Here is a 25329-nt window from a genome sequence, read left to right as displayed (position 1 = left end):
TGCCATAGTTTAACCATTCTTCTCTTGGCATATAGTAGGATGGTGTCCACTTCATCCATATTTTCAAATTTGTAAACTTCAAGTTCTATTAAATATGTCTTTTTTTTTTTTTGGACGGAATCTCGCTCAGTCGCCAGACTGGAGTGCACTGGTGCGATCTTGGCTCACTGCAACCTCTACCTCCCCGGTTCAAGCGATTCTCCTGCCTCAGCCTTCTGAGTAGCTGGGACTACAGGCATGCACCACCATGCCCAACTGATTTTTGTATTTTTAGTAGAGATGGGGTTTCACCTTATTGGCCAGAATGGTCTCTTGACCTTGTGATCCACCCCCTTTGGCCTCCCAAAGTGCTAGAATTACAGGGGTGAGCCACTGTGCCCAACCTCAAAATTAAAATTAATTTTATGAGATTTAGCCTATTAGGGGTGTGTGTGTGTGTGTGTATATATATATATATATATATATATATATATATTTTTTTTTTTTTTTCTGTATCCACCCTATTCTTGATAGTCGTTTGTGAGTTTTCATCTAGAGTTTTTTTTGAGTCGTGCTGCTATGAACAGCACGACTCAAAAAAATTTACATCAAATTTTTGGGTGTCTTTGGGTGAACAGTTGGAAGAATTTTTATTGGCTCTATACCTAAGGATGGAACCTCCAGTCTATAGGATATGTACATGTTAAACTTTAACTGACACTGCAACATCATTTTTCAAAGTATTTGTATCAATTTGCATTTCTTTTAGTAGTATATAGGAGTTCATTTGCTCTACATCCTAATCAACGCTTGGTGTTTTCTCCTTTTTCAATTTAACCATTCTATGGTTTTAATTTTCATGTTTCTCTTGACTAATAAGGTTAAATATCTTTCGAAATGCTTATTGGCTAGTTGGTAATCATATTTATGAAATGTATTTTTAATTTTTTGCCTTTTTTTCCTACTAAACTGTTCATCTTTTTTCTTGCTTTGTAGTAGTTATTTATGTATTCTGGATACAAATCCTTTGTTAGACATATATCTTAGTCTATTATTTGTCTTTTAACTCTCTTAATGGCGACTGTTGATGACAAATAGTTCATAATTTTAAAATAGTTCACTTTATCACTTTTTCAGTGGTTGATTCATTTCATATTCTATTTAGTAATTCTTGCCTACTCCCAGGTCAGAAAAATATATTACTATCTTTCCCTTAAAAGCATTATTGTTTTATCTTTCAAATTTAGATCTTTTATGAATATAGTACTGATTTTTGTATATGGTATCAGTAAAGAGTTCAGACACTTTTGTTTTTGTGTGAGATGGAGTCTTGCTGTCTACAGGCTGGAGTGCAGTGGCGCGATCTCGGCTCACTGCAACCTCCACTCCCAGGTTCAAGCGATTCTCCCACCTCAGCTTCCTGAGTAGCTGGGATTACAAGCACCCGTCATCATGTCCAGCTAATTTTTTGTATTTTTAGTAGAGATGGGGGTTTCACCATTTTGGTAAGGCTGGTCTTGAACTCCTGACCTTGTGATTCGCTCACCTCAGCCTCCCAAAGTGCTGCGAGCCACTGCACCTGGCCCAGAAACATTTTTTTTCTTGAATTTTTAATCCATCCGTCACCACTTATTGAACTGACGATCTTTTTCCCTCTGCATTTTAGTGGCAACTTTACTGTAAATTATGTCTTTATAGGTATGGATCTGCTTCTGGAATGCATTTCGTTGAGTTATTAGTTTGTTCTTTTGCCAATACTGTACTGCCTTAATTACTATTGCTTTATGATAGGTCTTAATGTATGGTTATAGAAGTCCTCCAAATCATTCTTACTTTTCCTCAAGATTGCCTAGCTTATTCTTTGCCCTTTAGGTTTCTGAATACATTTTAATTTTAGTGTCTCTCATACCAGCCTGCCAGTTTTCTCACAAAACTTACTAGAAATTTTATTGTGATTGCGTAATATTTACAGGTTAAATTTGGGAAAATTACTATCTTTACAAGGGTGAATATTTCAATTCCTAAACATGGTATTTATCTTTCTATGCACTGAGATTTTAGTTTCGAAATTTTTGATAGAGAGCTTTTGCACATGTTTTTGCTACTTTTTTTCTATTTGATTCTATTCAAGTCTTATTCTTAAATTTTAATTTTCTGTTTCTCTGTTGTTGATATATAGATTTAAAACTGATTTTTGAATACTGATCTTGTAACCAGAAATCTTAAATTTACCTATTAATTGTCCTAGTTTGTAGACGTTTGCTTTTTCTGATATGATAATGTTACCTGCAAATAATAACAGTTGGAAGTTTTTTCCAATGTGCATTCCATTTTCTTCCATGTCTTTTAACTCATAGGTTACAAGATTCTCTTTTCTTTCTAAATTGTCAATATAGTTTGAGACAGTTTATCCGAAAGGCAACATGCAGCTATAGTAGGTTTTAGAAAATGGAACTTCCTGGAGACTGATTTTAACTAAACCTAATAAATAACATTGCAATAAAATACTAATTATAGAAATGGAATTTCCTGGTTTTGGAAGAAGTTGGTTACATATCATTTACAGATTTTAAGCATCTATCAGAGACTCTATTGAAGAAATCCCTGCATCAAATGGAAGTTGTACTAGACAATTTCCAAGTTAATTGTTAATTTTTAAATTATATTAATTAACAATTTCTAATGAAAAATGACATAACATCTATTTGGAAGATAACTGAAGAATACTCAAGTTTGGTGCGACAGAAAGAACAGAGACAGGGAGATTTGTTGTGAATCAACTGCTATATCCCAGGCATCAGTTCATTAGCGTCTGTGTTACTGTAACTCATGCCTGGACTATAGTGGAGACTCACAAGTCTCCCTGTCTCCATTCTAAATCCGTGTGGAAGATATGCGGGGACTGAAAGATTGAGTAGTAATTGCCCCTGGGGTTTGACCTTTGGTGTCTGGGATATTGGTAATGGTTGAAAACTGAAGTAGGGGTGTTAGGGCAGACCGCTTACCTAAATGTTTATTGCTTTTTATAGAGGTCTGTGGACTTTGAAACAATTTATGACAATGGAACTGACCTTTTAAATTACACTGACCCCAGTTTCAGAGGGAGCAGAGGTACTTCATGTCTGCCTTAGGAAAATCAACTATCCACAGGCCATCCAGACCCCCAAATTCTTTCTTCACTGATCCCTCCAGCCCTTTTTATCATCTGAAGAGGGAGACTGAGACAGGAATGTCAATTAGATCTAGATTGTATGGTTATAATGTAACTACTTTGTTTATAATAAGTGTGAAGCACTGACTTAAGTTATATTTACATTGTGGCTTTTCAGGAAAATGACATCAGATGTTAGCATCTGAAATACTTGTCAGCACTATGCCTTTTTTGAATGAGTAGTGTCGTGATATATTCTCATTTTTGGTGTCACAATCTACACTGAACACAGTCCTTTAACAGGAAAGATTCAGACATTATAGTTATGTAGAGAATAAAATGAGAAAGCTTCCTATCTCCAAATTACCTCCCCCCCAGAATCACCCAGAATCAAATCAATAGCTTAGTGTATATCCTTCTCTTGATCTTTATAAGCTTTTGCATCTATATATCTGTTTTGTTTTAACAAAAATTTGATTATACTATATAGTTTTCCAACTTGCTTTTTAAATTTAAGGCATTTAAATTTACCACATTATATTTTTAAAATAGATTGCTTCCATTGAGATTACCATACGATTTTCTTTTGTCAGTGTCGTGAATTACATTAAAATATTTCTTAATTTGGAACCATTCTAACTTTTGCTTAATAAGACCTATTCATATATTGTGTATTAATTCTTTTAATATATGAATGAATTCAAATTGCTAATATTTTATTGATATTTTGCACATCTATGTTTTTTAAGTGAAATGGGCCTATATGTTTTTGTTTACTTATTTATTTGGACTGCCCTTTTTCAGTTTGTTACCAGAACATTCTAGTTTATAATTACTGCTTTTGTTTTTATTACCTTACGCACTTTTTGTGGGTTTATTTTGTACTTTTCTAGTGTCTTGGGTTGTACATTGAGTTGTTCATGATCCATGACATTTGATTTGCTTTTCTTTCCCTCATCTGTTTTCTTTCTCCTTCTGGAATGCTCTTCGTTGAGTGCTGCTGTCTGAGTCTGTCAGTCACTTCACCTACTCTTTCTTTCATATTTTCCGTTTCTTTATTTTTTTTATATTATTTTCTGGGATATTTGAAATTTGATTTTTAAAGTTTTTTCATAACACTTCTCTTTCATTGTTTTCTTTTGTAATTCAGTTCAAATATTAAGGAGCTTTAAATCTTGTTGTTCTAAATCTTAACATTACACATTCCTCATTGTTTTTTTTAAATGGAAATGATGGTTTGACTCTGTGTCCCCACCCAAATCTCACCTTGAATTTTAATACTCCCAATGTGTCAAGGGGCCAGGTGGAGATAATTGAATTGTGGGGCAGTTTCCCCCATACTGTTCTTATGGTAGTGAATAAGGCTCATGAGATCTGATGGTTTTATAAAGGGGACTTCCCCTGCACAAGCTCTCTTGCCTGCCACCATGTAAGACATCCCATTGTACTTCCTTCATCTTCCACCATGATTGTGAGGCCTCCCCAGCCATTTGGAACAGTGAGTCTATTAAATGTCTTTCCTTTATAAATTACACAGTCTTGGGAATGTCTTTATTAGCAGCATGAGAACTGACTAATACAGTAAATTGGTACCAGGTAGTGGGGTGTTGCTGTAAAGATACCTGAAAATGTGGAAGCGACTTTGGAATTGGGTAACAAGCTGAGGTTGGAACAGTTTGAAGGGCTCAGAAGAGGACAGGAAGATGTGGGAAAGTTTGGAACTTCCTTGAGACTTGTTGAATGACTTTGACCAAATGCTGCTTGTCTCAGATGGAGATGAAGAACTTGTTGGGAACTAGAATAAAGGTGATTCTTGCTATGTTTTATCAAAGAGACTGGTGGCATTTCACCTCTGCCCTAGAGATCTGTGGAACTTTAAACTTGAGAGAGATGATTTAGGGTATCTGGCAGAAGAAATTTCTAAGCAGCAAAGTGTTTAAGAGGTAACTTGGGTGCTATTAAAGGCATTCAGCTTATGTATTCACAAAGATATGGTTTGGAATTGGAACTTATGTTTAAAAGGAAAGCAGAGCATAACAGTTCAGAAAATGTGCAGCCTGATGATGCAATAGAAAAGAAAAGCCTATTTTCTGAGGAGAAATTCAAGCCAGCTACAGAAATTTGCATAAGTAACAAGGAGCCAAATATTAATTGCCAAGACAATGGGGAAATGTCTCCAGGGCATGTCAGAGGTCTTCACAGCAGCTCCTCCCATCACAGGCAAGGAGGCCCAGGAGGGAAAAATGGTTTCATGGGCTGAGCCCAGGATCCCCCTGCTGTGTGCAGCCTAGGGACTTGGTGTTCTGTGTCCCAGCAGCTCCAGCCATGGCTAAAAGGGGCCAAGGTACAGCTCAGGCCGTGGCTTCAGAGTGTGTAAGCCCCAAGTCTTGGCTGCTTCTACATGGTATTGAGCCCGTGGGTGCACAGAAGTCAAGAATCGAGGTATAGGAACCTCTACGTAGATTTCAGAGGATGTGTGGAAATGCCTGGATGTCCAGGCACAAGTTTTCTGCATGGGTAGAATCCTTATGGAGATCCTCTGCTAGGGCAGTGTGGAAGGGAAATGTGGGGTCAGAGTCCCCACACAGCGTCTCCACTGGGGCTCAGCCTAGTGAAGTTGTGAGAAGAGAGCCACTGTCCTCCAACTCCCGGAATGGTAGGTCCACTGACAGCTTGCAGTGTGTGCCTGGAAAAGCCACAGACACTCAATGCCAGCTCATGAAAGCAGCCAGGAAGGTGGCTGTACCTGCAGAGCCATGGACACAGAGCTGCTCAAGGCTGTGGGAGCCCACCTCTCACATCAGCATGATCTGGATGTGAGAAATGGAGTCAAAGGAGATTATTTCAGAGCTTTAGGCTTTGACTGCCGCATTGGATTTCAGACTTGCATGGGGCCTGTAACCCCTTCATTTTGATCAATTTCTCCATTTGGAATGGGTATATTTACCCAATGCCTGTACCCCATTGTATCTAGGAAGAAACTGATTGCTTTTGATTGTACAGGCTCATAGGCTAAAGAGACTTGCTTTGTCTCAGATAAGAATTTGTACTTGTATTTTTGGATTAACACTGGAATGAGTTAAAACTTTAAGGGACTATTGGAAGGGCATGATTATGTTTTGAAATGTGAGGACATGAGATCTGAGAGGGGCCAGGTGCAGAATGACATCATTTGACTCTGTGTCCCCACCTAAATCTCACCTTGAATTGTAATGGAACTTCAATTGTAGTTGTAATTATAATTGAAATTCAATTGTAGGCCAGGCACGATGACTCACGTCGGTAATCCCAGCACTTGGGAGGCTGAGGTGGGTGGATCACCTGAAGTCAGGAGTTCAAGACTAGCCTGGCCAACATGGTGAAACCCTGTCTCTACTAAAAATACAAAACTTAGCCAGGTGTGGTGGTAGAAGCCTGTAATCCTAGCTACTTGTGAGACTGAGGCAGTAGAATCACTTGAACTCAGGAGGTGAAGATTGCAGTGAGCCGAGACTGCACCATTGCACTCCAGACTGGGCAACAAGAATGAAACTCTGTCTCAAAAAAAAAAAAAAAAAGAAAGAAAGAAATTCAATTGTAATTGAATTTCTGAATTGCCACACTGCATTTTATTTTGCTGTGTTATAAACAGATTTGTAATTTTTTTCTTAAAATCACTTCTGTCATTTCATGTAAGTTTAGTTAGGTGAGAAAGGTGAATGCCTATGTTTATTCTAACACATTGGTCTCAGTTGCCATTTGTTTTATTTATCATAACAAAATAATTTTATGTAAATTAATGTGAAAATTATAAGACCTTTACAAAATAAATCTTGCTAAATAACACCAAAAAATATTTATAATCAAGCCACTCTGAGAAAGAACCACATGTAATTTGTTTTTGCCTTGGACATAGTAGAGACATTGTGAATTTCTATGTTGCCCTCTGTCCTAGTTTTATTTTAATCATCTCTAATTTTCTTAGCTTCCCTTTGCTTACTTTTTGGAAATGCATTTCTTTTTTTGCTGTGTTGTTAGCCACTTGCATGACTCTTTCTCATGGGAAAGTCCAAACTTCTTGGTCTGGCTTCCAACCCACTCCTAATAAAAATACTATGTGATTTCCAGCTTCATTCTCATACTCAATGTTTTCAGCACAAGAAATGTGTGGTTTTTCAGAGTCTGTCATGCATTGCTGCCTTCTCAGCTGGGAATACTGTTGCTCTGTCTAACCTCCCCTAGTGCTTCATGACGGGACTTACCTTTCACTTACCTTTCACTTACCTGGAAGCTCTCCCTACCCCACTCCAAGCCTACTAGGCTGGGTACAGTGACCGTGTGTTCCCTCAGCTCCTGGACACACTTGGTGGAGACCTCATATCATCATGCTGTATGTAATTGCTTTTCTAATTGTATGGATTTGCCACTAGACAGTAAGTTTGCTGAGGGCACAGGCTCTGTCTTGTTTATCTGTATTATCAGTTCCATGTCTGGTATATAATAAATATATATTGGACAGTTGGATAGATGCATGAATAAATAAAGAACAAATAAATTAGTGAATGTAATTATAACCTATCTTAAATTCTCCTTGGAATAAAATGGATTATAAATAAATAGGTAATACTTTCCTTCCCTCAGTTTATATACTGCTAACTCTGTGTCATTGTTACAGGATATCTGCAGATGGCAATATAAGTGCTGCTGGTCACCTGTGGAGGATGCCAATGTCCCTAGGTGCTTCTTCCCCTGTAACTGGGGCTATGAAGCCAGCAATGGCCATACAAATACAAGCACAGGTGAGCACTGCCCTGATGTTGTGCCTGGGAACAACTCCTTATGGCCCAGATACATCAACTGCAAAGTAAAATAAAAGGTAAAAGTTAGGCGGGCACGGTGGCTCACGCCTGTAATCCAAGCACTTTGAGAGGCCGACGTAGGTGGATCATGAGGTCAGGAGTTCAAGACCAGCCCATCAATGTGATGAAACCCCATCTCTACTAAAAATACAAAAATTAGCTGAGCATGGTGGCAGGTGACTGTCATTCCAGCTACTCGGGAGGCAGAGGCAGGAGAATCGTTTGAACCTGGGAGGTGGACGTTGCAGTGAGCCAAGATCACACCTTACACTCCAGCCTGGGCTACAGGGCAAGACTCCATCTCAAAATAAAAACAAAGAAACAAAAACCCCTAAAAGTTAGTCTCCTTCTCTTTCTCTCCCCCGATCTTGCCACCCATAGGATTTACTGCCCAGTTGAAAAGGTTGCCGTCCCCATCTCTGTTTGGAAATGATGTCGCCACCACCCTTTTCACAGCTGAATATCAGACATCCAATCGGTTTCATTTTAAGGTTGGTTTGGGAGTGACTGCTAAATACATTTTGAAGAAAGCAGTGTGTCCACATTGGGCTTGAAGTGTGGAAGCAGAAGGTACTTCTCTTCCTCTCTGCAGGAATCTCTGGATGGGATGGGCAGGCTAATTTTTATTTGATGGGGCACACGTAATTGGGTGACTTCACAAATCAGGAGCCACAATGTCAAGAATTAGAAGCTATTCTCATGGGGTGCTATTTGAGATGGAACGTCTTTTATAGCTCTGTCTACAAGGAAGTGGTCTTATCTGCAGTTGTCCCTTCTGTTTTTATTTTGACAGATCACTGACTACAATAACATACGCTATGAAGTTTCCCATGAAAATATTAGGCTGGTTGATGGGACTGCTGATGCCTCCAATTTGACCTATTATGTGGAGGTTACTGATAAACCTTTCAGCATCAAAATAATGAGGACAAGCAACAGAAGAGTCTTGTGAGCTTTTCAACCCTCTTGGTGCATCTTTGAACACACAGTTCTGATATTACTCATTCTGATTTACTGTGGGTGGGCAGTTAAATATTTAAGTACAACTAGAGAAAATGTTTGAATATCAGAAAAATGTCAAAGAGTTTGCTGTAAAATAACAGTGTTAGCCTATCATGCTCGTAAAACAGAATACTAAAACGTAATACTAAAATGCTTGCTAAATTATATAATTATATATAATATATAGATATATTTAAATCATATATAAATATATATAAATTAATATAATATTTTAAATATAATATATAACATATGTATTTAATATACAAATATGTCATATTTATACATTGAATATATTTACACATATTTATGTTTATATTAAATATAAATGTTTAATATATATTTAATATACATTAATTTAGACTTAATGTAAATATTTAATGTATTAGAATGTATTTAATAAACATTAATTTATAGTAATATAAATATTTAATATATTTAGTAAACATTAATTTATATTTAATATAAATATTTAATATATGTTAATATACATCAATATATTGAATATAAATATATATTTTGCATAATATATTTTTATTTATCTAAATATTTATATAAAATTCAATAATATATATTTATATATTTAAATATGTAGTATATTTAATATATTTATCTATTTGTATAATATAATATATTTGTATATACACAGAAATATACTTCCGGCTTACATATGTTGTAAAATAGGGGATTTTATTGTTTTAAATTATTATTCATACTGGAACTCAAACTTCATTGTCTATTATTTTAAATTTTTTTTCACTGTGAATTTTGCTATCAAGCAGTGACCAACAATTTGAGCTTAATTCACAAACTGTACTGGAGTAAATAGAAGTATTAGTGTCAGTAAAACCAGTATTCACATCCTGGTACCAGTAAGTCAACTGTGTTATATATCAGGCAAAATACCTCTTCTTAACAGTATCAGTTTCCTTGACCAAAAAAAGGGACTCAAAATATCCACTTTTGCTAGGGGTAATGAGACATTGTTTATAAAACATCCAGAGTGGTGCCTGGAATGTAGTAGATGCACATTAAATATGAAGTCAACTCTGCTCTCTTTCCCCAATTGTCCAACCTGAGCTCCTGGCATCCTGCCACTAATGCTGTCTTCCTCTCGAATCAAAGAACCAGAGGTGCCCTAGAAAGGCCTTCAAAGGTAGTGTGAAAATTGATAACACATGAAACAACAGAGGTCTAAGTGTATGTGGAAAGGAAAGATAGCTTCCTAGCAGAGGAAAGAGTGTTTTTTGGTGATGCTTGCTCTACTTACCCTACGGCCCAGGTTGGACACTAGCATCGGGCCCCTCCAGTTTGCCCAGCAGTACCTGCAACTGTCTTTCCGACTGCCCAGTGCCAATGTGTATGGGCTGGGAGAACATGTGCACCAGCAGTACCGCCACAACATGACCTGGAAGACCTGGCCCATCTTCACCCGGGATGCCACCCCCACCAAGGTGAGGTGCCTTTCCTCCTCAGTATCGCCTACAGTAAGGGATACCCTCCTTCTTTTCCTAAAAGTAGCCTGCGGGAATACATCTATCTTACTTTGATCATTTTAGATGTGTTAGTGTTGAGGAATATTTGTTCTTGAGACCTATACATTCAGGAATATAGCAATACTAGAAATAAAAAAAATAAATTAGAAAATTTCTAGCAAATTTGAAATGTAGCATTTTTTTTAAACAAACTTCACTTTTAATGGGAAATACAATTTCATGATTATATTAGAACCTAGTATACTTCTGCCAAATTACTATGTATTGGTTTAATAACTGAGGAAATGAGGGCTTCAGTAGGCACCATGCTCAGTAGAACTCAGTGGACTAAAAATGTCTCTTGACAGCTTTCATATTGTTCTAGGTGTTTGCTAGTGAAAGTATGTTTCAGAGACGTCAGCGCTGGCATCACCTGGGAGGCTGTTAGAAATGCAGAATCTCAAGTCATAGCCCAGACCCACTGGATCCAAATCTGCATTTTTACAAGACCCCTCGGTGACTCACATTCATATTAAAGTGGGAGAAGGACTGCTCTAGATTAGTGCCTCTCAGCTTATCTGGAGTGAAGGACTAGTTTCTTTAAAAAAAAAAAAAAATCCAGCATGGGCAATACTTCTGTAAAATACAATTAAAATATATTACTGAAAAAATGAAATAAAAAATCCAAAGACATACCAAAAAAGCCTAAATTTTCAGTTGAACAGACATAAAATATTACCCTTTTCAATTGCTAGGAAAGAATTTCTAAACTTTGACTTTTGGTTTTTGTACTTGTCTTGCGGTTGACTGATAACAAAGGATTTGAGGAGGTATTGTTCCATGGACAACGCTTTGAGTCACGTAGGTTTGTAGAGCATGTCTTGAAGCCTCCATGGTGCTGATGATATTTCTTGGATCTGTGCAAGAGCCGCAAGCTGAAGTATGGTGCAAGGGAGACAGAGAGCTGACATTTTGCAATTCATATTTGGCAGGAGATGAACAAAGCAAGTAGCACATTAACCTGTAGCTTAGCTAACAGCATCTGATACAATGAAGGGAGTGACCTTGCAGAGCAGAGCAAAGACAAAAAAGCAATGGCCAACCCATGTAATAAGTGTTTGGTCAAGGACCCTGGCAAATATTGAAAACTATGAATCGTACTACGTTTGACTTTCTATAGCTGACATTCCTAAATTGTAGTCACAAATTAGATGTAATGCCTTCCACCCTTCCTGTTTTTCTTCCTTTCTTTTTTCTTTTCTTTTTCTCCTGCTTTTTTCTTTCTTCAAAATGTATTTTAAAAATTTTGTCTGTATGCTATCCAAGTGTGATGCCATTAGTTTTCCTGGCTATAATTTTACATCTAGTCTAGGCTCACTGGTCTTCTCAATTTTGCAAATTATGTTGAATCTTTTTTCCCCCTCTCCTGGTATTTACCATTATCAGTATTATTGCCTTATGCTGTGGCTAAGATGATGATACTGTCACACAGGGAGCTTGTAAAACATTCTCCGTATTCTGATCTCAACTTCTTTTATTCTTAAGGCACTTAGAGTTATACACACACACACACACACGCACACACACATTATCTCTTCTTGTATCAGTGCTCATCACAGCTTTGTCACAGATTTAAATATTTTTTCTTTCTCTTTTTATTAGTTTTAAGCTTTTTTTCCACTTAAGTATTATATGTTAACTACAGAAACATTAGAAAATACAACTAGGCATAAAAAATTCAAAATTACTCATAATACCATCACTTTCTGCTAATATTTTGGTATACATCATAGCAAATATGTTTACAAAATAACTTGATTGAGTTATAATGTATAGGCCATAAAATTCATCTGTTTTAAGTGTGCAATTCAATGACTTTGAGCACGTATACTGAGTTGTGCAAGCATCGTCATAATCCAGTTCTATAACTTTGGCATCACCGCAATAGGATCCCTTCTGCCCTTTGAGACTTAAACTCCAGAGCTTGCTTCAGCCCGGGCCAAATACTAACCTACTTTCTGTCCCTATAGATTTGACTTTTGTAGATATTTCATATCAATGAAATCATACAATATATGGTTGTTTGTGTCAGTTTCTTTCCTTTAGCATAACACTTTCAAGGTTTATTTATGTTGTAGTGTGTATGATTATTTTATTATTGTTGAATGGAATTCTATTGTATAGATATACCGTATTCTGTTTATTCATTTTCCAGTTGATAGTATCATTTCAATGCCTTTTTGATACAATGTTATACTACATGAAGTGTTGACCAAGTATATGTTATAGATGGCTTTTGAATTTATTTTAGGGTGAATGAAAACTTTCTTAACACATAACACTATTACTGTTCTTCTGTTTTGCTGACAGGACATGATTAATCTGTATGGAGCTCATACATTCTTCTTGTGCCTTGAAGACGCCAGTGGCTCCTCTTTTGGCGTTTTTCTGATGAACAGTAATGCCATGGGTAGGAAGCATCTTTTTGTCTTCTGTAGGTAGGAATATGTTTTAGGATTCTGCTTTTAGAAAAACTTACTTTTATGGTGAGATCACTGTTGAACAGAAAGCATTTTGAACCTACAATACTTTTGCTGAAACTGGAACCTGAAAGTAGGTTAACCTGTCTACAAATCCAGGTCATACTTGACATTATTTTCATTGAAAACCACTGCAGGGGTCTTCTTTGATATAATGTTTCCGCTTATAGTCCATAGAAAATAAGATCCACTGATAGATGCATTCCAAAAATACCTGTAGATTTCAATGTGTAAATTGTGCTTTCTGCCTGTAGGCAACAAGGTTGTGTTTTGTAGGCTCTTTCTCATAGCCCAGCCACCCTTTCCCCCTCCAAATCTTCCTCCTCCAGCTTCTGGATTAATGATACTCCAATAAGCATTTTTACTTATTTTTAAATATTTAGTTGTAGTCAAACTCATCTAATAAAATTTTTAAAAGGTTTTTTGGGTGAAGCCACTCACAAAACCCAGAAGCTTGTATTTGTATGTGGCCAGGTTAAAATAAAATTTGTTCTTCTTTCTCTTAAAAAAAAAAAACAAACTCAAGTCTTCATTGGTGTCTTACACATTAAATATTTTGACAAACTCCAACAACAATCCTCTGATAAAAAGAACAGTGTGATTTTCATCCCTTTCAAAATGAGACTGAGACTCTTTTAGATAGCTCAGCTATTTATACTGCAGAGAAGAGTCTACTTCCAACCAGAAGATTCTAATAAATCTCATTATAATTTTTTCAGAGGTTACCCTTCAGCCAGCTCCTGCAATCACTTATCGCACGATTGGAGGCATTCTTGACTTCTATGTATTCCTAGGAAACACTCCAGAACAAGTGGTTCAGCAATACTTGGAGGTATGTTTTTGCATTCAGATAGTCCTTATTTACTGCTATTATCTCGTATACTCATTATAAATTAATAAAAGGTATTAGTAAACTATATGGATTATAAATGCTGGGATAGTCTTTCATCTATTGTTTATTTATTTTGGTGACCTTTATTTGGTGCTTTCTGCATTCAAAAGGACACTGTGCAAGGCTTGAGAAATGCAAAATAAGTCAGAAACCATCCTGCTTTCAAGTAACTCATGGTCCAATCATGTATCCCACCAATCAGCAAAGCTTATTCATTCAATAAGTTAAAATTCAGTGAAAAGGAACTACCTAAATAAACTTTGCTAGCTATTCATATTTGACTCAAATTATAGAAAAGGAAGAAACTTGAGGTTGGACACAGTGGCTAACACCTGTACTTCCAGCACTTTGGGAGGCCAATGCAGGCGAATCGCTTGAGGTCAGGAGGGCAAGACCAGCCTGGCCAACATGGCAGAGCTCTGTCTCTACTAAAAATACAAAAATTAGCTGGGCGTGGTGGCATGTGTCCGTAATCTCACTCCTAATCTCATCAGTTCTTATTCCTTTACCCTTTGCACATACCACTATCTGAAATTATATTAGACATTTATTTATTTCCTCTAAGCTCTGTGAGGGCAGGACTATGTTTGTTCTGTGCCACCATATTCCAAGCGCCCATCTTAGCCCTTGCCACACTGTGAACAAATACTCAGAAAAACACTTATAGAATAATGAATGTCACCGGTTTCCCCCCAAGGTGACAATATTATTGAAACATTTTCTGCAAATTTTATCAGTGTCTGATGTTGGGAATACATTTATGTACTTAGTAAAGAAGGATGTGATTGTGGGATTTCACAAATTATTCTAGCGGATTACTCTCAGCTCTGACGTTTTCAGCTCTGGGAACTTCACAGAAAATGAAATGGGGCTAATGCCTCCAGTGTTAGGCATGGGGCTACAGTGTTTATGCTAAAAGTCTACACACTTACTTGCTTATCTTTTCAGCTTGTTGGACGGCCATTCTTGCCTCCCTATTGGAGTCTTGGGTTCCAGCTTAGTCGCAGGGATTATGGTGGCATCAATAAATTGAAAGAAGTTGTAAGCCGAAATCGTTTAGCTGAGATACCATATGTAAGTTGAAACTTCTTTTAGCATGCATTTGACACCAATTCCCATTTTTATTTTTTGTATTAAATTCAATTTATTAGGAAAAATGTAGATAAATCAATAGATTGACAGGCACACTTGCTGGCAGAAATTTGCATGTTAAGTTATGTAACTGAGCATGAAAAGTATACTGTTAATGAAGTCAGGTAGATATGGCTTTGAATTTTGGCTTTACCTCTTCCTAGCTCTGTGCAATGTTGCGCTACTTAATTAACATGTCTGAGTCTTAGTTTCCACCTTTATAGAATGAGAATGTAAGACTTGCTTTGGTGGGCTGGTAGTAAGGAATGGGCTGGTAGTAAGTACTGTGCATGTAAAGCATCTAGCACAGAAGGTGAACATCATCAAAGTTAGCTGTTATGATATTAGAGAAAGCAACACTGGAGGTGACATGAGTAACAAGAGATGATGATTATAATGACTTACAGTAAATGAGTTTCTCACGGTGACCTCATATACTCCTCCCAGATCTGACAAACTCTAATTTTGAAGCTTCATGGTTGCATCAGTATTTATGATGTTCCATGTCCACCAGTAAGTCAAGATAATTATTAAGTGTGTAATATTTGATCATCTTCTCCAGGAGATGCATAACATGTGGCTAAAGAATTTATCAGAACAACTTATTTGGGGTAGCTCTTTGGGATTTTGAAACTTTGATGTAAGAATATAGTGTTGGCCCAGTGTGGTGGCTCACACCTGTAATCTCAGCACTTTGGGAGGCCAAGGTGGGTTGATCACTTGAGGTCAGGATTTTGAGACCAGCCTGGTCAATATGGTGGCACCCCGTCTCTATTAAAAATACAAAAAAATTACCCAGATGTGGTGGCATATGCCTATAATCCCAGCTACAAAGCAGGCTGAGGCAGGAGAATCACTTGAGCCTGGAGGCAGAGGTTGTAGTGAGCTGAGATCGTGCCACTGCACTCCAGCCTGGGTGACAGAGTGAGGCTCTGTCTCAAAAAAAAAAAAAAAAAAAAAAAAAAAAAAAAAAAAAAAGTTAAATGTGAACATCCGAAGGAAGACTGAACATGTGGAAATGGCTTTGGCCTGCTTTCAGGGTTCTTCAATCCCCTCTCAGAGTAGTGATAAGGGCAGGCAGGAGGATCAGTTTTTCCTGTGAAAAAAATAGATGGTCAATGTGTTTTGGTGTCAAAGGGGAATTGATTGTGTTTAATTTTACTTCTCCCATATCTACTATCTGCAAACATCCAATTCGAGGAAGAATTTTCTTCCACAAATAGAATCTTTCCCTGTATGTGTTTGTGGAGGACACCTGGGTCCTAAATGACTGCCCAGTATTAGAACAGTTGATGCCACTTTGGGCAACAGACTACAAGCCACATTTTCCTTCAGGCCTGTAAGGTCGAGACTCCTACTGTATGATACTTGAGGAACACTTAGAAGAACACTTCCTTTGTCTTTGAGGAAAGTGGCAGATTGGGGGAAAAAAGAGCATCTGAAGCCAAAGAGCCTGTCCCCAAAGCCCTCATCAGCCACCCCACCTCCCAGGGCACGCACTTTGGGAAATGTCACTGAACTCCCTCACATTTCAATTTGCTCACTAAGAATAACACCTGCTCCCCATAGGCTGGTACACAAACACAAGGAAAAATGTGTGCTTGAGAGTTTAGTTGAGTAAGGCTTTATCTTTTTGTCATTGATCTTTGTTAATCATTACTCTAGCACTTTCATAGGGCAAAAGATCATTTTCTCCCCATATGATATATTCTGGCTTGATGCTTGGGTTAAGTTAGTACATGGTTATAACATTAATAATATAATTCATTCAAACAATCATTTAAAGAGCTTCTGTTTTATGTCAAGCATCCAAGCTCTCAAGTTGCAGAGATGAACAAGATGTAATTCCTGCTCTTAAGTCCCTCCCAATACCTTATGACATGCACCTGTCAGGACAAGGAGGTAAAACTGCAACCAAACAGCAATCATGTGTTTCAAAGATGGCTTATTTACTCCTAAGAAGTAGCCAAGCCCTGGAAGTTCCAGGATCAGTAGGAAATGTGGTTTCATTTTCAATGGTCGGGAACCAGAGCTGTAATATTTCCCATCAGCACAGTGCTGTTTCCTGGGTTCTGACTGGCCAGAGCTCTCTTTCAGGACGTCCAGTACTCTGACATAGACTACATGGATGGAAAGAAGGATTTCACTGTTGATGAAGTCGCTTACTCCGGTCTCCCAGATTTTGTCAACGAGTTACATGAAAATGGACAGAAATATGTTATTATTATGGTATGTTCAAACACTTGTTACTTTATTTTTTCTTTCACAGTGCAAAACAATTTATAAAAATAATATTTGTATCATATTTCTTTATTAGAATCCTGGCATCTCCAAAAACTCTAACTACGAGCCCTATAATAATGGAAGCCTAAAGAGAGTGTGGATCTTGGGGAACAATGGCTTTGCTGTTGGGGAGGTAATTTCTTAAGAAAATAAAAATAAATTATGATTGTTTTGGAGAGTTTGTACTTTTGGTACGAAGATGGGTGAAAGGCAAGTTACAATATTGTTACTGTTTTCCTGGCTTTAGAGGTTTCTTTTATTACTATTTTAAACCAGTAGATATAATAATAGAATGATTAAAAATCTGAAGCATTTAAAAAGCTAGCCTTGATCCTCTAATACCATAGATAATTGAGAAGCAATATATAATTAGAAGAAAAATCAGTTCCTAAAGCCCTCCCATCTCCAAATTTCTCTTTCCCAAGACATAAATTCAACTACAAAAATATAGCATGATGCTCATAGATTAATATGGAACTGATCTCAGCTAATATTTTTTTTTTTAATTTTTAATTTTTATTTTTTTTGAGATGGAGTTTCACTTTTGTCACCCTGGCTGGAGTGCAATGGCATGATCTTGACTCACTGCAACCTCCCACCCCTGGGTTCAAGCGATTCTCCTACCTCAGCCTCCCGAGTAGCTGGGATTAGAGGCACACACCACCAGGCCCGACTAACTTTTGTATTTTTAGTAGAGATGGGGTTTCTCCATGTTGGCCAGGTTGATCTTGAACTCCTGACCTCAGGTGATTCGCCTGCCTCAGCCTCCCAAAGTGCTGGGATGACAGGTGTGAGCCACCATGCCCGGCCTATGTTTTAAATTTACACAAGACTTATAGATAGAGCACGGTTTTGATTCTAAGGTAGCAGACTCAGGCATTGGAATAGGCTGAGCTGGGGCCTATATTCAGGATAACAAAATTTCTGAGAGGACTTTAAATCAAATCACATAGGCAATTTCAATTATATGTAGGGTCAGCCCTAGATAATTGGATTCTGTAAGATTTACTCAAATTCGTGCTTCATCTAGAGAGTTCAGGTGACTGCAGAACTTGTTGCTCCTGAGTGGTTTATTTTGCAGAACTCTCTTTTCAGGATTATGGATGATCCCTTACCAAACTCTGCTCACTTAGTTCCTTTCATTGACTCTTTCGATGCTTAATTCTATTTACTTTTTTTTCATTGATTCTAACTTTTCATAAAGCAGTAGGAAAGTTTTCTTCCTTCTGCACACCAAGTCTTTGCTTTTACTGATTCGTTAGAAGCTAATTTCTAAAATATTAGATAAGCCCATATTTATATACTACATTTAGAGTCCATAGTCAAATAAAAATTATTTTGCTCACCTAAAATTTTATCCACACATATGAGTCATTTCAATAGTACTCATGTTTGAGTGATATATAATTAAGAATTTGCATATAATTACAAAGAATGAATTAGATGGTTGACTTCATTGACCAATAAATGGCATGAATCATTTAATCTAAGATGTTGGCAGAGATAGCAGTAGTGGAGGTGCATAGTGGTGCATGTTTTTTGTTTTGTTTTTTTTTTTTTTTTTTTTTTGAGATGGAGTATTGCTCTGTCACCCAGGCTGGAGTGCAGTGGCACAATCTCAGCTCACCGTAACCTCTGCCTCCCAGATTCAAGCGATTCTCCTGCCTTAGCCTCCCAGGTAGCTGGAATTACAGGCGCCTGCCCCTGTGCTTGGCTGATTTTCGTATTTTTAGTAGAGACAGAATTTCACCATCTTGGCCAGACTGGTCTCGAACTCCTGACCTCATGATCCACCCACCTTGGTCTCCCAAAGTGTTGGGATTACAGGTGTGAGCCACCGTGCCTGGCCAGTGGTTTGTTTTAAACGCACTTGGTTGAATCAAATTTGCTGGCTTGCTCTAGATTGAATGTTGCTGTAGGTGACTGTTTTGTGACACCACCTGTTTCCTGGGGGGCAAAGTTACATCTAATGGTTAGTTGGTGCCCATCACCTAAAACAAAGAGCCAGGAGCTCAATCCATTTCCTGTGGGTACTTCGAGCTCCTATCTTGAGCTTTGAGAATTATCCACATTTTAAAATATGTATTCATTATGTTCTCAGACTGTAAAGTTGTTCCTAAATTACAATCTATAAATGTATGGGGAAAATGAACAAAATTTTTTCACAAAAACTGGTATCCTTTTAATTCCGAATTTTCAAAAATTTGGCTATGGTTATATCTTTGTTGTGGAAAATCTTTAAAGCTATTGTTTGATAGGCATAGACAGAAAAGGGAGGTAGAATTAAAAAAATGACCTGAGTAAGAAGTGCAAACTTCATTCAACCATTTATAAAATAGTGTTTATATGCCAAAAATATCAACAGGTTATTTATAATCATAATTATTCAAAGTAGACTTTATGTGACCTTCAATTAAGAACACTTGGAAAAAGTTCATTCTCTTGAAAAATATTCTATAGACTTTCTAGTATTTTAAACAATTTGTCTCCCAACTGGGCTGACATAATGAAATTGTACTTTTCAAATTTTCTTTTTGCACAGAAAAGGACTTATGGTGGCTTTTCATCGATTTACTCAGTTGCTTTTCCTTTCATTGTTTCTTCCTCTTGTTCCTTGTATGCATTTTATTGTTTAGTTTCTGTTGGGGGAGTCACACATTTTATTTCTAAAATGACAAGCAAAATGAGGCTCCTAATAGAAGAAATCATTGTCTGTAAAAATGAAAAACCTTCAACCAAGCTGATTGCCACAGCCTTCCTCTTTGTGTCCTAGGGATATCCGGGACCGACAGTCTTTCCCGATTACACCAATCCAGTATGCACTGAGTGGTGGATAGATCAGGTCGCTAAATTTCATGATCGTCTGGAGTTTGATGGAGTGTGGATTGTAAGTTATTATTGCAGACTCAAATTTCATTTGGAAACAGATATGCCAAATTTGCAGATGAGTTTTGACTTTGATGTGTAGTAAAAAATAGTTCGCTTTACGTAGTAGTATTAAAAATTATTTTACTTAATGCTGCATCTATATCCAGTGAATTAGGCTCCTAAGAGCCTTAGGTTCTTATCTTGCATCTTTCATCAACTGGTTATTTCATTTTGATAAAGTTTTTGCTTTCTCCATTAACTGGTTGTCAGTTTAAAAATACTGTTTTATTAAAATGGTATTGTAATTGCTACTATTTGTAGCATTCATTCATAAAAATTTAAATTAATCATTAGATAATAATTTAATGAAAGTCTATAGTTTTGTGGAAGAACAGTAGGAATTTCTTCAACAAATGTTCTGAGTGCCAATGTGCAAGGAAAGCATTGGAGCAGTCATTTTCAGGAGCACTCTGATGACTAAGATATGCAATGATTAAAAAAAAATTGTTTGTTACCAAGATTAGACATACTTATTTTTAATTCATGTAAGAAAATAGATTTGATCTTAATTATATTCTCTTATTGTTCCTCACTCAGAGGAATAAAGGATAGGGACAGTTATACAATAGAAATGTTAGTTTATCTTAGGTTCTTAACAATAACAATAAAATCTTTACAATTTGTAGGCAGGGATCAACCTTTGAAACAGTATTTCTGAATTAGCTGATTGAAATCAATTGATAAAAGGTAAAAATGTCGTTTAGAAGTGGAACATACCGTACAAATATGTAACCTAATCCAATGACTCAATTTTGTGAAAGATGAAACAAAGGGTAAGAAAAGTTAGGGGGATTATTTAAAATCCAAAAAGCGGTTAATAAGGGACCCAGATATCCTGGCTCCTAGTTCAGTAAGCATTTCTCAACAGCTAAATGTAGCTCAATCGCATTTTACACTTGGTGTGTTTTGTGTTTTTGAAGGAAATGAATGAAGTTGCTAGCTTACTCCAAGCTTCTAATGACCAATGTGAATCCAACAACTTGAACTTTCCTCCTTTTCTTCCTAGTAAGTTTTCACCTGTTTGCTGTGACGTAGGAATAAGCCATGTTTAAAACACCCTCAGTAACACTCAGTATGGTCAGGAGCAATTTCACTTCCCAGTCCAAGGGGTCTCCTAAACATCTGAGCACTCCTCTACCGAAGTCTCTGCAGCAGTGTCGGGTCTCTGATTACCCTTTTGCTGTCATAACTCCAGGGCAAGCATGTGACAAAGTCGGAGCCTGCCTACCTCCCCTGGTTGCCCTTCTAGTCTAGAGTTCAAAATGCTTTCATCCTGTTCATTTCCCCCAAATCCCTCAGGTGTCAATTTTAAAATCTATGAGAATTTCAGGACACTTTAGGATACAAACTACCTTAAATTGAAACAAACCTGTAATCTTCTTAACTGTTTTCTTTATTCTTTCCTTCCTTCTTTCCTCCTTACCCTCCCTTCCTTCCTTCTTCCATTTTTCTTTTTTCCCTCCCTTCCTCCCTCTTTCTCTGATCATTAACAACAGTTTAAAGCATCAGTGGTGCCTTCAAGGTCCTATTTATAGGTGCCATTTCTAGTCAAGGTCAATTTTCTAGTTTCTGATTTTGAAAGAATATGTGTGGAGGTGGTGGGTGGCGGTAGCAGTATAGAATAGACTATGCTCTGGCAACAAATAAACCCCAGTATCTCAGTGGATTAACACAATGATCGCTTACTTTTTACTCACGTCATAGTCGTTTGTTTTTTGCCCACATCATACTCTGGTGAGGGATGGGTAACTTGAATCCAAGTGGTGACTCAGATCTATGTCTGGTTCTTCCATCTCCTCAGAGACCTTTGCTTCTGGCTTCCTGGGTGAGGGAGAGAGAGGGTGGAGAAGATTTTATGGGCAGGCCTAGAAGGGAAGTGTACCCCATTTGCCCAAATTTCTTTGCTGGAATCTGGTCACGTAGCCTCAGCTTAACCTCAAGGGAAGGTATAATCTTCTTATATTTCCAGGAAGAGAACGCTGGCATGTTGGGCACCTGAACAGTCAGTGTATTCTGATTTGCCCACTTTACTTATACCCCTGAGACCAAGGTACAGCTGTTTCTTTAACTCCTTTTGGTCACTTAAGGAGTAAATAATTTTTTGGAGGAAGTCTTGACCTCTTGCAAAATCTACTGTTTGCTTTTTCGACTTACTCTTTGTTCTTCTCTGCTCTGTCTGTATTCCCCAATTTTTTTTCCACTCTGGATTAGTTTATCATGTTTTGTTTTTTCTTAATCTCTCAATCCTCTTTTTGGCCAAAACTAACTTTTGTTTTTGATTTTTTTTTTTTTTTGCCCTACAAAAAACCTCAATCCTATCACTTTCTGCTTGCTTCTGGTGGGGACCCCACTCGCTACCCTCAGCATTTTGTCTACTCACATATGACCGGCAACTTTTGCTCATAGCCAGGCAGCCCCTCCCATTTCCAGGATTGCAGAGTGCACATTAATTAGCAAGAGAAAGAGCATTGAAGTGGTTGTGAATCTCATGCCACATACCAAGCTGTGCAAGAAATAGAATTTTCTTCCCATCTTACATTTCTACTTAATTTCCAACTCCAAACCTTGCTTCTGTTATAGTGGGTAGGAAAAACTCAACCTCAATCTTTACTGGTCCCACCACTTTCTGGAATTGTGCCTCACACTCAGGTCCTAGGTATGGGCAAGACTTGGTGAAGGAAGGTAGATACGGCCCCAGTGAAGAGTTCACAAGGAGAGGAAGTGGCAGAGAAGACTGGCCGTTTTAGGCTTGAGGAAGGGAAAATGCGAACAATGAGAATTCTCAGAGGCAGGATTTGAGTACTTACACATCAAACTATCAGACTACCCAAATGTCACATCTTATTTTTCTTTTCTTTTCTTTTTGGAGATGTAGTCTCGCTCTGTCGCCCAGTCTGGAGTGCAGTGGTGAGATCTCGGCTCACTGCCACTTCCGCCTCCCCAGCTCAAGCAATTCTCCTGCCTCAGCCTCCCAAGTAGCTGGGACTACAGGCGCCCGCCACCATGCCCGGCTAATTTTTGTAATTTTAGTAGAGACGGGGATTCACCATATTGGTCACGCTGGTCTCGAGCTCTTGACCTCAGGTGATCCACCCACCTCGGCCTCCCAAAGTGCTGGGATTACAGGCGTGAACCACCATGCCCGGCCCCTATTTTTCTTCTAAGTGTGACTGTATTATAAAAAAGAAAAAGTTCCATTTCTCTGCCTTCATACCTATACATTGTACACTCAATTTCTCTTGATTAAATATATGTAGATAAACATTATATGCTTTATACTTAGGCTCACATCCACTGTGTTTACTCTGAGCACGTTTCTCAGTTGCCTCCCCTCACCAGGATTCTTTGTGAGCTCGAGGGAATGCAGATTAATTTTAATAATTCATCTCCTTGGAGGGCTCAGTGTGAGCCCCAGGCAGGACATAGCATTTAGGATAGAATTTAAAATCTGGAATGGATTTGGTCAGGTGGAGATTGGTGGGGAAGGTACTGTAATCAGGAAGAAAATAATTGGGCTGCTATTTTGTTAAAGATGGTTAATGAGGAAGTGCCTCACTAATGAGTATTTCCCTCCAGGAGTTCTGGATCACTTACTTTTTGCAAGAACTCTCTGCATGGACACGGAGTTTCATGGAGGCCTTCACTATGACATCCACAGCTTGTATGGCCACTCCATGGCAAGAACCACAAACTTGTAAGGACTTGGTTTTCACCCTAACTCTAGATATGTGGAGGTGGGAGGTGGAGGTGGAGGTGGAGGGTTTTTCTTCTGTTCTATAAGTAACATATTGTTCAAATAATTTTTGCATTTATAGAAACAGAAAAACTCTGTTCTTAGAGAGTATTTAAGAGTTCCTCTCAAGAACCAAGTTCCTTGGTTTCTGTACAGGATTATTTTTGATTGGCTTATGGCTAAGGAGCTTATTTCAAGGATACTAGCAGGCAATACTATGTAAGGCATTTAGAGTCCTCAGCTAGAAGTCAGCTCTTGCTTGGATCCTTTTACTGAATGCACTAGGATTGCTTGATTTTAGCAAATAAATATACAGGACACCAAATTAAATTTATGTGGGACATTCTCATACTAAAAATTATTCATTGTTTACTTGGAATTTGAATTTACCTGTATTTCCTTTATTTATCTGGAAATGCTACACCATGACCTTCTATTTCCTTCCCAATGTCCTGCTTGTCTACCTCATAATCCTCCCTTCTACCCCAAGACACACATACACACGTGCACACACCATCACCATCACCACTGCCATCATTACCTAACACCATCACCATTATCATAACCACTACCATTACCACCACTACCACCATTATTGCCATCACCACCACCATCACTACTGCTACTATCACCATCACCACCACCACAGTTGTCACCACCATCCCCCACCACCACCACACTCATTACCACCATCACCACCACCCACCATGACCACCATTCACCATCACCATCATAACCAACACCACTATCACTGCCATCACCACCACCACCATCCCTACACCACCATCACCATCATCACTATCCCCATCACCACCATGACTATCACCATCTCCATTACTGCTGTTGCCACCACCACCCATTATAAAAGTCTACCAAGGAGACAAATGTGTTCTTCAAACCATTACATCCTTTATATCTTGTCAGGTAGATTGTTTACTTGTGACTTTGTAAACTGAGAAATAGCTCCTCTTCTCACTCTGCAGTTTCTTCTGTGGAAGATGGTATAATACAATCATTATACCTAAGACGGCAAGAAAATTTGGGGCCAGGCTTAAGATTTTAATTTGAATTTGCGGCACAGATGGGGAAACTAAAGTGTTAGAAGAGCTGCTGTGGATCCTCCAGTGGCTTTGGAAAGAGCATCTTTGTCTTTCTCGGCTTCTCTCCTCCTGTTTTGGTGTTTCTAGAGCACTGTTGTGCTCTAGAAGACAGGGAGACTTTGATAGGCTTATGGGACCTGTTTTAGTCCTTTTCTTACTTGACTTCTCTTTCTCTGTGGTACTCAAGGCCATAACCACTCCTTTAAACTCAGCTCCTTCAGTCCTTAAGAAACTGCTCTGTTTCTTAAGAGTGTGGTGTGGTTTCTTAAGGGTGTGG

At 37.9% G+C, this 25329-nt stretch overlaps 1 protein-coding gene across 1 annotated transcript in view; it reads left to right on the top strand.

The window, feature by feature from the left end:
- Positions 1-25329, top strand: part of MGAM (maltase-glucoamylase) — a 273176-nt gene that overhangs the window by 171241 nt on the left and 76606 nt on the right. The window contains exons 3-14 of the mRNA XM_050782224.1: positions 7785-7908; positions 8350-8459; positions 8762-8916; positions 10253-10424; positions 12816-12915; positions 13705-13817; positions 14826-14951; positions 17106-17237; positions 17326-17424; positions 20065-20178; positions 21140-21224; positions 23796-23913. Coding sequence (XP_050638181.1) covers positions 7785-7908; positions 8350-8459; positions 8762-8916; positions 10253-10424; positions 12816-12915; positions 13705-13817; positions 14826-14951; positions 17106-17237; positions 17326-17424; positions 20065-20178; positions 21140-21224; positions 23796-23913 — 1448 coding nt within the window. The remainder of the gene's footprint in view (positions 1-7784; positions 7909-8349; positions 8460-8761; positions 8917-10252; positions 10425-12815; positions 12916-13704; positions 13818-14825; positions 14952-17105; positions 17238-17325; positions 17425-20064; positions 20179-21139; positions 21225-23795; positions 23914-25329) is intronic.

This window comes from Macaca thibetana, chromosome 3, assembly GCF_024542745.1.
Source record: "Macaca thibetana thibetana isolate TM-01 chromosome 3, ASM2454274v1, whole genome shotgun sequence".
Taxonomy (NCBI): domain Eukaryota; kingdom Metazoa; phylum Chordata; class Mammalia; order Primates; family Cercopithecidae; genus Macaca; species Macaca thibetana.
The sequence above is the reverse complement of the archived record's forward strand: the minus strand, read 5'-3'. Positions and strand labels throughout refer to the sequence as shown.